The following is a 12,667-nucleotide window of genomic DNA, read 5'->3' on the forward strand; positions in this document are numbered from 1 at the left end:
CTCTGTGTGTTCAGTTCTTCAGTAAAACTTCGAGCTGAAAACCCTGAATCAGAGTTTTCTTGGAAATCATTGTCTATATGCTAAGCCGAGATAGCTGCGGCAGAATAGTCGAGAAAGAATCAATAAGGGAAACATAAGCATAAAGGGTAACGATGACGATGGACTGATCCCTGGTGTAGAGGAGCAAAAATGTGACCCGGAGCCTCACTGGTGTGTTCATTCTCCCCCAAAAAGGTCAATATGACTTAAAAAAAACAACGTTCCAGGGCAGTAAATAACACACAGGAGACAGACGCCGCGCAGCTCAGGCAGATTTCATACATTATTCATGGTGACTTCACATTCATATGCAACACAAGCACACTTACATGAAGATGAATGAATAAATGACAGCTACCATGCTTTGAAATGCTTTACGGCACTTCTGGGTGTTTGAAAATATGCATGCATGTGTGCATTTTCTGTTCTCTCCTGACAGTCATAAATCAGGGGAAAAATATGTGTGTAATAAATATAACATTCACCTAAAAAGCAAGGGGAATGTATAAGATTTCACCTTCAGATCTTGAAGCATCTGGAAGCTGTCATCTCCTGCTTTACTCCTGCTAGAGGGTCGTGACGGAGTTCAGGTGACTTTCAATACCAATTTTCTCATTCCTCCACAGGGAGCTAAAGGAGAAGATCCAGCCTGAGATCATGGAGTTGATCAAGCAGCAGAGGCTCAACAGGTTGTGTGAGGGAACCTGCTTCAGGAAAATCAGCAGTCGCAGGAGGCAAGGTGAGAGTAGCAGTGATTTTATGAACACAGAGACCTCAGGACATAAATATATCAACAAATCCAAAGCTCACTGATGTCTTAAATTCAAATCATCCTCTCCGCTGTGTTTCAGAGCGCTACTCTCCCCCTCTTGTATCCCCAGTCTTCTTTTTGTTTTTACCTCCATTCTGCACCAAAAGTTTTTGCTGAGTTTTTCTGCTTCATGAAAAAAACAGGAGACGCGTTTTGTATCACAGGAGATCTTTGAAGCTCTGGATGGTCTAAGGATCTCATTTTTTTCTCTCCGTCAGCCTTCAAGGCAGAGACACAGAGACATGCAGCCAACCCTTGTGTCCTGTGAAGACATAAAAAGATGCACACATGAGCTCACTTGTCATAGAAAATGCAAAAGAAACACGTCAAATTCTGGAGAGTGGTAAGAATAGTTAAAAGTCTGCAGTATCTTGATCTGTTGAATATTTAGAGTGAAAGATTTTGTAGGAGAAGTCATCCAGAAGCTTATTCTCTTGACTTCATTTAGTGTAGGGGTTTTATAATTTCTTCTCTATGTTAAAAAAGTATGAAAGGGGGGAAATAGAGTGAAACCCCAGCGGCAAGTCTGGATTGGAGTGCATTTAAATCAGTCAAACTAATATCCTTTTTCACACTCTACCGCCACAAGAGAGAAAGTAAAGAAGGAGTGAGGAGGAGGAGAGGAGCAGAAACAGCATCATTTGCTTGTATGTGCTCCTGCGTCTCAGTCAGAAAGGGTTTAATCCATCTGAGACTCGAACCCCTCACTCACTCATCCTCCACTCTGCACTTTCCTTCACCTCTCAGTTTCTGCATAATCAGAAACGTTACATAAACAAAGTCAGACTCAGGTTTGTGGGTTGATTCGTTGTAATTGTGTCACAGTTTTATCAGCTTCCCTGCAGCAACTGTACGTCCAATAAGTCAAATCAAATTGAGCAAAACCAGGTTGATTTTTTTTTTTTACAAACTCCTGTGTATTCTGGCGTTTAGAAGACTGATTATTATGTGTCTTGGCAGCTGTCATCCAGATGTTGTCAAAGCCGGATTAACAGAAACAGTAGACATGCAGGAGTGGGGGAGAAAGGATTTGGGTTGAAAAGATGTTGCAGGACAGATGCTCAGATGGAAAGTGTCACCCAGATGAGCAGATAAGCTTGCTGTGCTTATTTACAGAAAATAATCTCTTATTATATTCCGAAAGTTTTCTTTTCACTTCAGAGCTCCTGGAATACTTCACAGAGAAATTGAGGACACATGGGCATATAAACAGGGACTAGAAGCAATACCAAACACAGCCACAGATCCTTTTGCTATTCAGGCGCAGTACGCCGGCACACAACAGTATATAAAGCAGTTCATGAGTCTCACTGGATTTAATTTAGCTTACTAGCCTGAAGGGTAACACCATCTTATATCTGCTGCAGCTGCATGCTGGCTGTCTGACTGCCACAAGCTAGCCGCTGCTGCCTTTTCCCTTGAAGGACTTCTAAAAGAGTCAAGGACGAGCTGTTTCTCATCAACACTCCCCAAAACTCACTTTGCACCATAGATTTCTTGACTATACATAACCGTCCTGTGCTCCCTCATAAATCCAACCCACTGATGATCATCCCTCTCCTCTCCACCCAAACATGTCCATCTTTTGCTCCCTCTCCTCTCGGCCTCACAATCCATCCATGAAATGACAACTTGAGGAGCACTTTGTCTCTGAGTACCGTGGCGAGCAAAACCCTGAACAAAAAGTGCCCTATAGCAAGTTTAATTTTCACTCAGTGTCACATGAAATGAGACGTTAAATCAAAACCAGCGTGGTGTTTCTCCAGCGCTGAAACCTGGCACAATAGGTTATGTCTGGAGTTCATTCCTCAGACAAACTTTCACGATGCTTTTACTTCTCACTAAAATTTATAGATACATAAAATCTCCTCCCTCTCTCCTTTGCCATCTTCTCCCTCAGCATCTTGTATGACTATTTCAAAGTCCTCCAGCCTGTAGGGACTTGAGTGCTGACATCAAATATTAATTCAGCTGACTTTGTATAGATGACTCTTCTCTCTAGCTTCCAGAGTGCCTGTCTGCCCATTATGAGGGGATACGTCCCTCTTAAAGCTCAGGGTGGTGGTGTTCTGAGGTTGAAGAAACTGTCGGTATAATCTTTTAAGTGCAGGGTTACTTGTAAGAAAAGGCTCTTGGGGCTGGGAGATTGTATCTTTTCTAAACGCTGCTCTAAAGCAAAACTAAAAGTAGAAATTTGGCCTGATTCTGCTCAGTCTTTCCGCAGTGTTCACCCACGTTCTGGCAGCAGAATCAGATAAAGACAATTATAGATTAAGTGATACACGAATAAAATTAGATCCAAGATAGTCCCGGAGCTAAAGGCGGAACATATGTGCCTGAAAACGCACACAAGTGCGTATAAATCAGTTAAGCTGAACAGTCGATAACGCCACTCCTGTCACAGCTGCTGCACACGTCTCCCTCCGCTCCCCCGTGGACTGGTGCCACTCTGCACCAGCCTGGCACCGTCAAACGTCTATTTTCAGCAATTATGTTTTGGACGGTGCCACCCACGCACACACCCGCCAGACCTCCCCAGTCTGTGCCACGCTGACTGCCAGCTCAGCTCACCCTGGAAGGGGGACGGCAGAAGAAGAACACCAGGCTGGCTGCAGATTCAGGAGGGTGGAGGCTGAAAGAGACCAGCTTTTTAACACACAGATGGTGGTTACAGGCTTCCACTGTTGGAGACTTACCCATCAGACCAGCTCAAAAACCCACTTCACTTGATCTGCGCTTTGTTTTCACGAACAAAGAACATGATTATTAAACAGATTTGATAACACGGCTTTGTTTTATGCCTGATTCTGATTGGTTTTGCTCAGCAGTAACGGCCTGTGAAGGCTGGTTGATTTGATTTTAGTTTAGGATGAGAAAAGAGAGCTAAGTGATCACTCCTGATGTAAGTATGATTTGTTTTTTGTCTAAATAGTCCTTTTTTTGGGCTTAATGTTTTTTCCAGTTTTGCTTTTTAAATGTATGATCTGCTGGAATTTTCATTATTTCTTTGTAAACACAACATTCAAACTGGGCCCCTCCTCCTTGGCTCAGTGCCAGCGGCAGCACACACCTGCTGCTCTGGCCGTGACTAGGTGAACACACTCACTAGCCCAGCAACCACCTGTAGCATCGCCTTTCAACATGGGAGAGATTAAAAAACCGTGCACCTGATTTGGCATGTTAGCACAGGCAAATCACGGGTATTTGACACATGCCTGGTTAGCAGAAAGCCAACTTGCATGCTGCTCTCCGAGTGCCCAAAAGTGAGCAAAAGTCGAGCCAAACATCACCCTTAAAGCTTTAACTATGTGGTGTTTTGTTTAACTTTTGTTGTGTTTTTCTTTCTCCGTGCTACGACCACTATTATAGCTGCTCTGCTTCTTCCACTCGCGATCATCATGGAAAGTCACTTGTACACTGAGCGCTCTGTGATAGGCTGAGGTAACCACCCCACCTCTTAGAAATGTCTTTATACAACCAAAGCATCAATGTACAGGCAGAGGAGTGGAGTTGAGACAGACACAGACACTGACACACATGTAAAGTGACACCCAGGAGTGACAATTGAGTAGAATTATTCCTGTAAAAGTTGACATTTTATTTTTTAAGGAAAACCTTGCAGACTCTACCTTAAAGCTTTGGTGTTGTTGTTTTTTTTGTTGTTGTTTTTTTTCACCAATCCATTAACAGCCATTTTTGTTTAATTCTAGACTTTTTCCTCTGTAACAGACCAGATAAAGTCAGTGTTAGATATGATCTTTCTCAGAAGAGTGGGGAAAAAAGCCTGGATGTATTTTTCAAGATTTCAACTTGCCCGTGTGAAATCTTTGCGAAAAGGATGAAGGCCAACTGTCTGTTTTGCTGCCCATCAAAACCTTCCCACCCCTCATGCAGAGAATCATCGCCCATCTGTGGATTTTCCTCACGGCTGTTTTCTTTCTTTCCTTTTTGTCACAGATTCTTTTTTTTTTTTTTTTTTTTGCCGTGCTAATTTTCTGTCCTGTTGGATGACTCATGCAGTCCCTTCATGATGCCTACTGCCAGTCGCTTACCTTTTTCATTACTCCTCTAAATCTGTCTCTCCCCTCTGTCTTTTTTTTACGGTTTCTTTCAGATAAGTTTTGGTACTGCCGCCTGTCTCCGAACCATAAAGTCCTGCACTATGGAGATCTGGAGGAGAGCCCTCAGGGAGAAGTTCCTCACGACTCTTTGCAGGACAAGTGTGAGTCTCAAGTGACGTTACTGATGCTTGTTCTCCAGAACATTGCACTTTATGTGAATGATGGCTCACAACATGTGTTGAAACGTGTTCCTGGAGGCATACCCAGCTTCAAAGCACAGTGAGGGCAGTGTGGAGAGGGTGTTAACATCACTTTCATTTACAGTGCTCAAACTGTGCACAGATGTGAGGAGAATTCTATCTTTCAGCGGCTTAAGTAGCCCCCATCTGCTGCGACACAGTTGTAACAGTTATGATGTTGTTGTTGTTGTTGTTATGTTGTTGTGAACTTACTTCCTTCTCCTCTGCAGTGCCTGTGGCTGATATCAAAGCTGTTATCACCGGCAAAGACTGTCCTCACATGAAGGAGAAGGGAGCCCTGAAGCAAAACAAGGTGTGTGTGGTTCTATGTACACGCACACACACACACACATGTACATGTGCACACGCTCATGAGTGGGTGGGTGGGTGTGTATCCATCCAGGTGCGTGTTGCTGATAGTTGCATAACGTGATGTGAGTTACATAAATTTGCTTGGGGAAATAACACAATAACTTGCGTCTAAGTGCAGAGCACAGAGACGTATCCATCAGTAGGGTTGGGTTCTAATAAATGACTGAATGGTCCTTTAGCTGCAGACACAAATCACTCCAGAGCCACCAAAAACATGCTGACATCTTCTCTTTGCTGTTTCAATTTGAAAAGGAGCGCACAAGAGTGCGTCTTAACCAGGATGAAAGAGCGTTCATGTCAGAGTCTGTGTACGCACCAGCCCTTCCTCTCTTGCACTTTGGCTCTGCATCAGCCTCCCCTTCACACACACACACACACACACACACACACACACACACACACACACACACACACACACACACACACACACACACACACACACACACTCACACACACACACACACTCACACACACGCCCACAGGACTCTGATATATTGGATCCTGGATAAATAGCCTTGAAGACAAAGGAGCACACCTCCTCCACGCTTTGTCTCCTTTATTACCTTGTCGATAAGTGCAGGTCTAGGAGAATGACCCGAGGGGGGTCTGCGGGCCGTCTAGCAGGCCTGTCCCAGCTCTGTGAATGAGAACACAAGCACATTTCATTACTCACTGTTACAAGGCCAGACAAAGTCACCTCTGCAGCTTTTAAAGCAGAGCTGGACCAGCTCTGGGACACCGAAGCTGAGCTGAGGCGGCAGGCACTTTCTAACCCTAAACTTTGAAATCTATCTGTCATCAGCACCGCTCAGAGAAACACACATTTCACTGTTAATCCAAACAAATACTCACCTTTAAGTACTCGGAGCAATGTTTACCGTGGTGCTTATGCCTTCTGTGCCTCAAGACATGCAGGATATTCCACTAAAAGGTGCAGTGACCTGGAAGTGCAGTTAGCTTTTCATCTATGCTCCACATTTCATCTCATTACTGAAGCGCATCCCTCTGCTTTATGTGCACTCGCTTTAAGGAGAGGATCATGCAGATGACTGGAGGATATATGATAAGCGTGGTGGATTGAATGTTCTGCCACATTAGATCTGTACAATTTGCAGTGGGTTCAGTTCTTGTAGAAAATCCTTTGCCTCTGAAGAGCAGGTGCAGGTTCATGCAGACGTGCGGTGTTGAAGGAAAGCCCAAAGCGAGGGGTATTTTTTCAAGTCTCAGTGATGACAGAACAACACTGCAGGGAAGGTGAGATTAACTGAATATGTCTGTGAAGAAAAACAACAGAATCATTGGTTTAACGACACAGTGTTTGTGCTGTAACACCAAATAAAAAGCGGAGCTTTGTTCTGTAGTGATAATGTTTGATGGCTTACTTCAGTAAGTTTAGTGCCAATTCATGACGATGCAAAAAAGCCGCAGCAAACCAGTGCATTGCAAACTGCTGAGTTAGTTTTTCATTTTAGTGCATACTGATGGGGATATTTAGCCCTTGTTTACCATGAGCAGTGTTGCACCTGTTGCTGAAAAAAGTATAATATTACTCATTACTTATTACTCTTTTTAAAAGTATTATTACTTTACTTGCACTTCGGGTTATATTACTTTTATTTCCACCCCACAAAGTTGGTAATTGTGTCCTTTCTCCTCCTGATTCTGAGTTAGCACATGGCCTCTGTGTAAATGTCATCAGTTAAATTGGTGGGATAGGTAAGTTTTTTTCTTTTTCTTTTTTTTTTTGCAGCCTTTGAACGCATCAAAGTTACAGACTTTATGAAATACTCATAACTGAAGATGAGAGACACTATTTTTGAAATCCAGTGTAAGCTGATCTAAGCTGACCTAGTACCTAGTAGGGACACAATTTACCTCTGACAGCAATGTTGCTCTCACCTTTCCTCTTAATAAAACTAAAGTGTTGGGCATTTTCCAGTCGCTGAACATAAACGTGTACTGCTTCATCTTTCAAACTAGCCAGGGTTGCTAAGTGTGTGTCACAGTAGTTGAAAAGACAAGCCCATTGGTTAAACTACCCGTAGCAGCGCATAAAAAGCTGCTCGATTCTGCTGAAAAAATGCAAACCTGGCAACCATGAAGCAATCTACTTTGCTGCTCAGCTGACATGGGAGGTGAAACTAATCTACAGATTATTGTATTTTAAATCATAAGCGAATAATAACAGTAAAGGAGTAACAGGTTGTTTTTGTGTGAATAAAATCACTGGAATTTCAAGTATATTTTAAAGTAATATTACTGTAACAAAATACTGCCCAACATTGACTATGAAGCATAAACCTCAAGAGCTGAGATCATAAATGTAGAATCTTAATTATACAACTTGTATATGTGCCTACTCAGCTCTCTGCCTTCAAAGTATCATCCTTAGATTTCCAAGTAAATGCTTCGAACTTGTTATTTTAGCATCAAAACAGCTTTTCTGAGTCAGAGTTGCCTTAATTAGACAGGTTTTCCTCAGACAGACTTTCACATTGCTGCATTTTCTGGGCCTCCTGCTCTGAGAAAACGCTCACCGCCCAGCTGCATCTCTAGAGCACCTATACTTTCAGTCCCTCGCTGTTAATTATCTGCCAGCTTAGTAAGACAGATCCTAATTTCACACACATTGCCAAGCTAGCGTTTAATGATTTGCTTTCATGTATACAGATCTGTCCCCATTCCGTCTTCACGTCCTCTGCGTTTCCTACAGGAGACTGCAGCGGATATTGAGGGAACGCACCTGAAATCATATCATATATCATACTCCAAACTTTTCAAGCGTTTCCTTCTATCTGGTATCTGAGGGCATCTGAGGTATTCCTCTCTTTGAGCTCTCCCTCGCTGGTACCCCATGAGCTGATACACAGCTGATGGAACAGATGGTGATAAGAAGTGAGAAGGAGAGAGAGGGTTTATTGGAATAGCAGCCCTGTGGTGTTAATTTCACCTGTTTCTTTTATTTCTCCATCCTCTCTCCTCCTCCTCTTCCTCTTCCTCCTCTCCTGTTGTCTATCTCTTTTCTTACTCTTCTTCTTTCCTCTCTGCAGGAGGTGTTGGAGCTGGCCTTCTCTGTCCTCCACGAGTCTGACGAGTACTTAAATTTTATTGCTCCTGATAAGCACGAGGTAAGCCGTTAATGATGAAGATGTGTTATTGTTTCCTCACATAGAAGCAAGAAATGAAAGTCTTACTTCAGTATTTTAAAGTATTATTAAATATATTTGTTTTTACTGTCTTACTATAAATCAACCTTAGGCTTAACCACTCATCTGAGCCATTTCATCACATGGAGAGTGAACACATGCAGGTGATAGGTAGCAGGGCTCACTATGAGTGTGTAACATGCCACCTGTGAATCAGCCAAGTCACAGGATCTAGCATGCAAGCTAATGGGCTGAAGAGAAAGTCACGTGATGTAAATGAAACTAAATTTTGCCTTATCAATTTCATGATATGGTTTTAATACCTCCCTGATGGGTTAGCAAAGCCGTTCTTGATAGTTTAATTCACTTAAGGCTTCCAAGATTTAATTTAGATCTACCAAAATAAGTGACTAAATCTACAAGTTGATCAGAAGAAAATTAATTGTGAAATGAGCTGATAATTTCTAAAGCAAAAATCTAAAAAATGCATTTCAAATGTAAGAACCAGCCGACTTTTCTTTGTCACTTATCCTAAATGTAAGTGTGTTCCAGTGACAGCTGACAAATAGTTCCTGGCTTTGTGTACATCATCATATAACCCAGAGCTGTTTGTATAAAGCTCAGAGGGTACTTGACATGTATGTGTCTTAATTTACTTAAGGATTAATTCAAAGTTTACCTCAAAGAGATTTTAAACATCTCTGCATTTCAAGTGTCACTCTGTATGTTGTAGTGCTGTGCCACAGTGTTTTTTTTTCAAAGAGTATCACATATTTTTACGCAGCATACACAACATACATAGGATCCTTTATTTCTAGTCTTTTTTAGGGTCTGCAGGAATTTTCATGACTTGTTAGTTAACACAACATTCAAACTGGGCGCCTCCTTCGTGGCTCAGTGCCAGCGGCAGCACACACTCACTGCCTCCAAATGTGACTGCATGAAAACATTCACTAACCCAGCAACCAACTGCAGCATTGCATTTCTATGTGAGACAGACTTGAGAGCTGTACACCAGACTTAGCATGTTAGCACAAGGAAATCACACAGCCAACTCGCGTCGCTCTTCGTCCGAGCTGCTCTCCAAGTTCCTGAAAGCAAGTGAAAGCTGAGCCAAACTTCATCCTTGTTTAGTAAAAAGCTTCATCTTTTTGCCATTTTATGTTTTTACTTTGGATGTTTGTCTTCCTCCGTGCTACATCCACTATAGTTGCCCCTCTGATCAGTTTCGCCCACTGGCTATTATCAACACCCAAGGTCAAAGTACAGTGGACACTCTGTCATTGGCTGGGGTAACCACGCTTACTTTCCTAAAAGCATCTCAATACAACCAAATCATCAACATACAGGCAGAGGGGAGGGTTCAAGACAGTTACAGACACTGACACACATGTATAGAGGCCCATGGAAGACGATTGAGCAGCTTTATTCCTGTAAAAATTGACATTTTAGGAATTTTTTAGGAAAATCCTGCAGAGTCTAACTTTCAGGATAACTCAGACATCGTACTTTTCAAAGTGATTTTCCAAACTTTTCTCTGCTGAGGAGTTTGTATTGAGGACAGGAGAGAGGAAGGTGTCCCTGCTGTATTTCTCCTGAGTCACAGTGTACACAAGCTTTGCTCCCTCTGTGCTGAGCTGCTTTTATCTCTCCTCTTCTCTGGAGCCAGTGGAGCCTGTAATGTACACAGGCCTCAGCCTGCTATAAGTCTGAAAATATGTCATGCTTCATCAGGGTAGATTGTGGGGATATTCGAGTCATGTATCTGTAAATTTGGTTTATTTCTGTGCAGTGATTCTCTTTTATTTTCCATCTCTCTGCAGTACTGTGTGTGGACAGATGGTCTAAACGCTCTCCTGGGCAAAGAGATGACCAGCGATTACACCAAATCTGACATGGACACCCTCCTCTCCATGGAGATGAAGCTCCGCCTCTTGGATCTAGAGAACATCCAGATTCCTGAGGCCCCGCCCCCGATTCCCAAAGAACCTAGCAACTATGACTTTGTTTACGACTGTAACTAGACAAATGAGCCCTACCCCAACCCACCCAGCACCTACTGTACTCACTGGACCGATCCTCTTTTCTTATAAACTGGAACAAAAACAAATACAGTATACTCGATGATATCAAAGTGAACTGTGATGGAAAGAAATGGATTTAATGAGCTCTTTTCCTCTTGCTTCTTGTTACATAAGAGAGAAAACTGTGCTTATTACTAGGCTCGCTGGGGTTGAAGGCTTCGAGGTGGATGCAGTCGTCAGGTTGCTAGTGAGAGGACAAACCAGGAAGTATTTGTCCAGGCTGTGGTTGGTTGTCCTGTATCTTCTTCCTCACTCTCCTCCTGTTTCCTGTTTGAAACATTCTCTTCCTCCTCTCAGCCTGGCACCACTGTCTCTTTGCTTGAATATTGCTGTAGACAAACGCTTAGAAGTTTCATTGATTCAGCTTTGCTGTCGTCCTTTTTTATGTTTATGATTTTTTTCCTCAGGGCTCTTGTGGGGGGAGGGTTGGTGGTTTGAGTAGGTCAGGAGCAGGGAGGGACTGGGTTTCGTGTTTTGTCCTCAGCTTTCCAGCAGTATTTCCCCCTCACATTCTCACTAGCAGTATTAGTGGCAGCTACATGTTTCCTATGAGGCGCCAAAAGGAAGGTCGAAGTTCATTTCTTCATGAAACTCGTCTCAAAAATCCACTCTGTACTGCTACACAAATACTGACGACTGTTAAATAATCAGTCCTCACAATCAGAGCATTGTACTCCAGTTGAAAGCCCTTCCTTTGAATATTCTCATGTTCATGTTATTACCCCACCGCTGCTTATTACGTAGTGTACACTCCTACACAGTGGCTGTGCCAAAACCAAACACACACCATTGTGAAACCAACACACACTCGTCTCTCCCTCATTTGAGTCTCTTTTTTTCTCGTTTGTATGACTGCTGTACACAACATTCCTGAGCAATATTTGAGCTTCTTTTGTTTATCATTTGTATCATAAATTGGTGACTTTGAATTGTGAAATTGCCAAGTAGTTGGTATAAGAGGATTTTGGTGTTTTGGTTAAGGGAAGTTGTGATTTTTTTTCTGTGTTTGGGACTGTGGCCACAAATTTGAAAGTCTATGTATTTTTTTAATTTAAAAAAACAAATCATGGTTGTTATTTCTAGTATGATTTATATAATTTCCCCTTCCTATTTAATAATAAATCTTTTTTTTCCTTTAGGATTTTTCAAAGCCTCTCAAAACTGCTGTTTACATTAAAGATTTAAGAACCATAACTGTTTTTCTCTCTTCATTTACAAACATGGGAGTGAAATTTTAGTCCTGAATTAGAGAAAATAGGTGATACAGTTAAAAATTCTGCTTAAAAACTGAAGCATTTGTTAAAAGACTGCTCATTCTTCCATCAGTCTGTGGTTGAGGGACACAAAGAGGCTTCTGTTAAACTTATAAAATACTGACAGGCCCCTCTTAGATGCTCCTGGTTTCAAACACCTGGTGGTTGGTTTTTCCAGAGGTGTCAGACTTTGTGTCACAGTTCGTCTGTCGCCCCGCTGCCTCTTCCTCAAGAGACTCCAGGTTCATCTCCTTCTGTCCAGCTCAGACAGCCTGCAGGTGTCCTCTGATCTTCTGCTGCCGCCCTGAACACAGTGACACAAAGCACGGTGCCAGCCTTGACAGAAGCAGAGATCAAAAAAGGCCTTTTTTTATAAATCACTTTCAAAGATATTTTCTGACAGAAAAGCTCTGCAAATGTACTATAACACCCTTTTCACAGAAAGATTTCCTCCTCACGTCTCTTCATTTACCAAAAGTTTAGCTCTCTAAGTGTTGAAAAGAAAGAAACGAATGAATACATCCACCTAAATCTATTTAATTCATCACTGCAAGCTCACCGGAAACACTAATTTTATGACTCAGAGTAAGAGAAGATGCTTTCTTTCCAAGCTTAATGTTTAAGTTTGTTTCTGTGTGTGTGTCTCTGTGTGTCTCCTTGGT

At 42.3% G+C, this 12,667-nt stretch overlaps 1 protein-coding gene across 5 annotated transcripts in view; it reads left to right on the plus strand.

The window, feature by feature from the left end:
* The window catches only part of elmo1 (engulfment and cell motility 1 (ced-12 homolog, C. elegans)), a 133,173-nt gene extending 121,235 nt beyond the window's left edge, over positions 1-11,938 (plus strand). For all 5 annotated transcript variants that reach the window (XM_074686423.1, XM_074686426.1, XM_074686427.1 and 2 more), the window contains 5 exons: positions 666-778; positions 4,965-5,072; positions 5,381-5,463; positions 8,573-8,650; positions 10,492-11,938. In XM_074686423.1, coding sequence (XP_074542524.1) covers positions 666-778; positions 4,965-5,072; positions 5,381-5,463; positions 8,573-8,650; positions 10,492-10,692 — 583 coding nt within the window. In that variant the 3' untranslated portion in view covers positions 10,693-11,938. The remainder of the gene's footprint in view (positions 1-665; positions 779-4,964; positions 5,073-5,380; positions 5,464-8,572; positions 8,651-10,491) is intronic.
* The last annotated feature ends 729 nt before the right edge of the window (positions 11,939-12,667 follow it).

This window comes from Halichoeres trimaculatus, unplaced genomic scaffold (assembly GCF_033239565.1).
Source record: "Halichoeres trimaculatus isolate MK-OKI-2021-1 unplaced genomic scaffold, fHalTri1.1 fHalTri1_scaffold_14, whole genome shotgun sequence".
Lineage (NCBI taxonomy): Eukaryota > Metazoa > Chordata > Actinopteri > Labriformes > Labridae > Halichoeres > Halichoeres trimaculatus.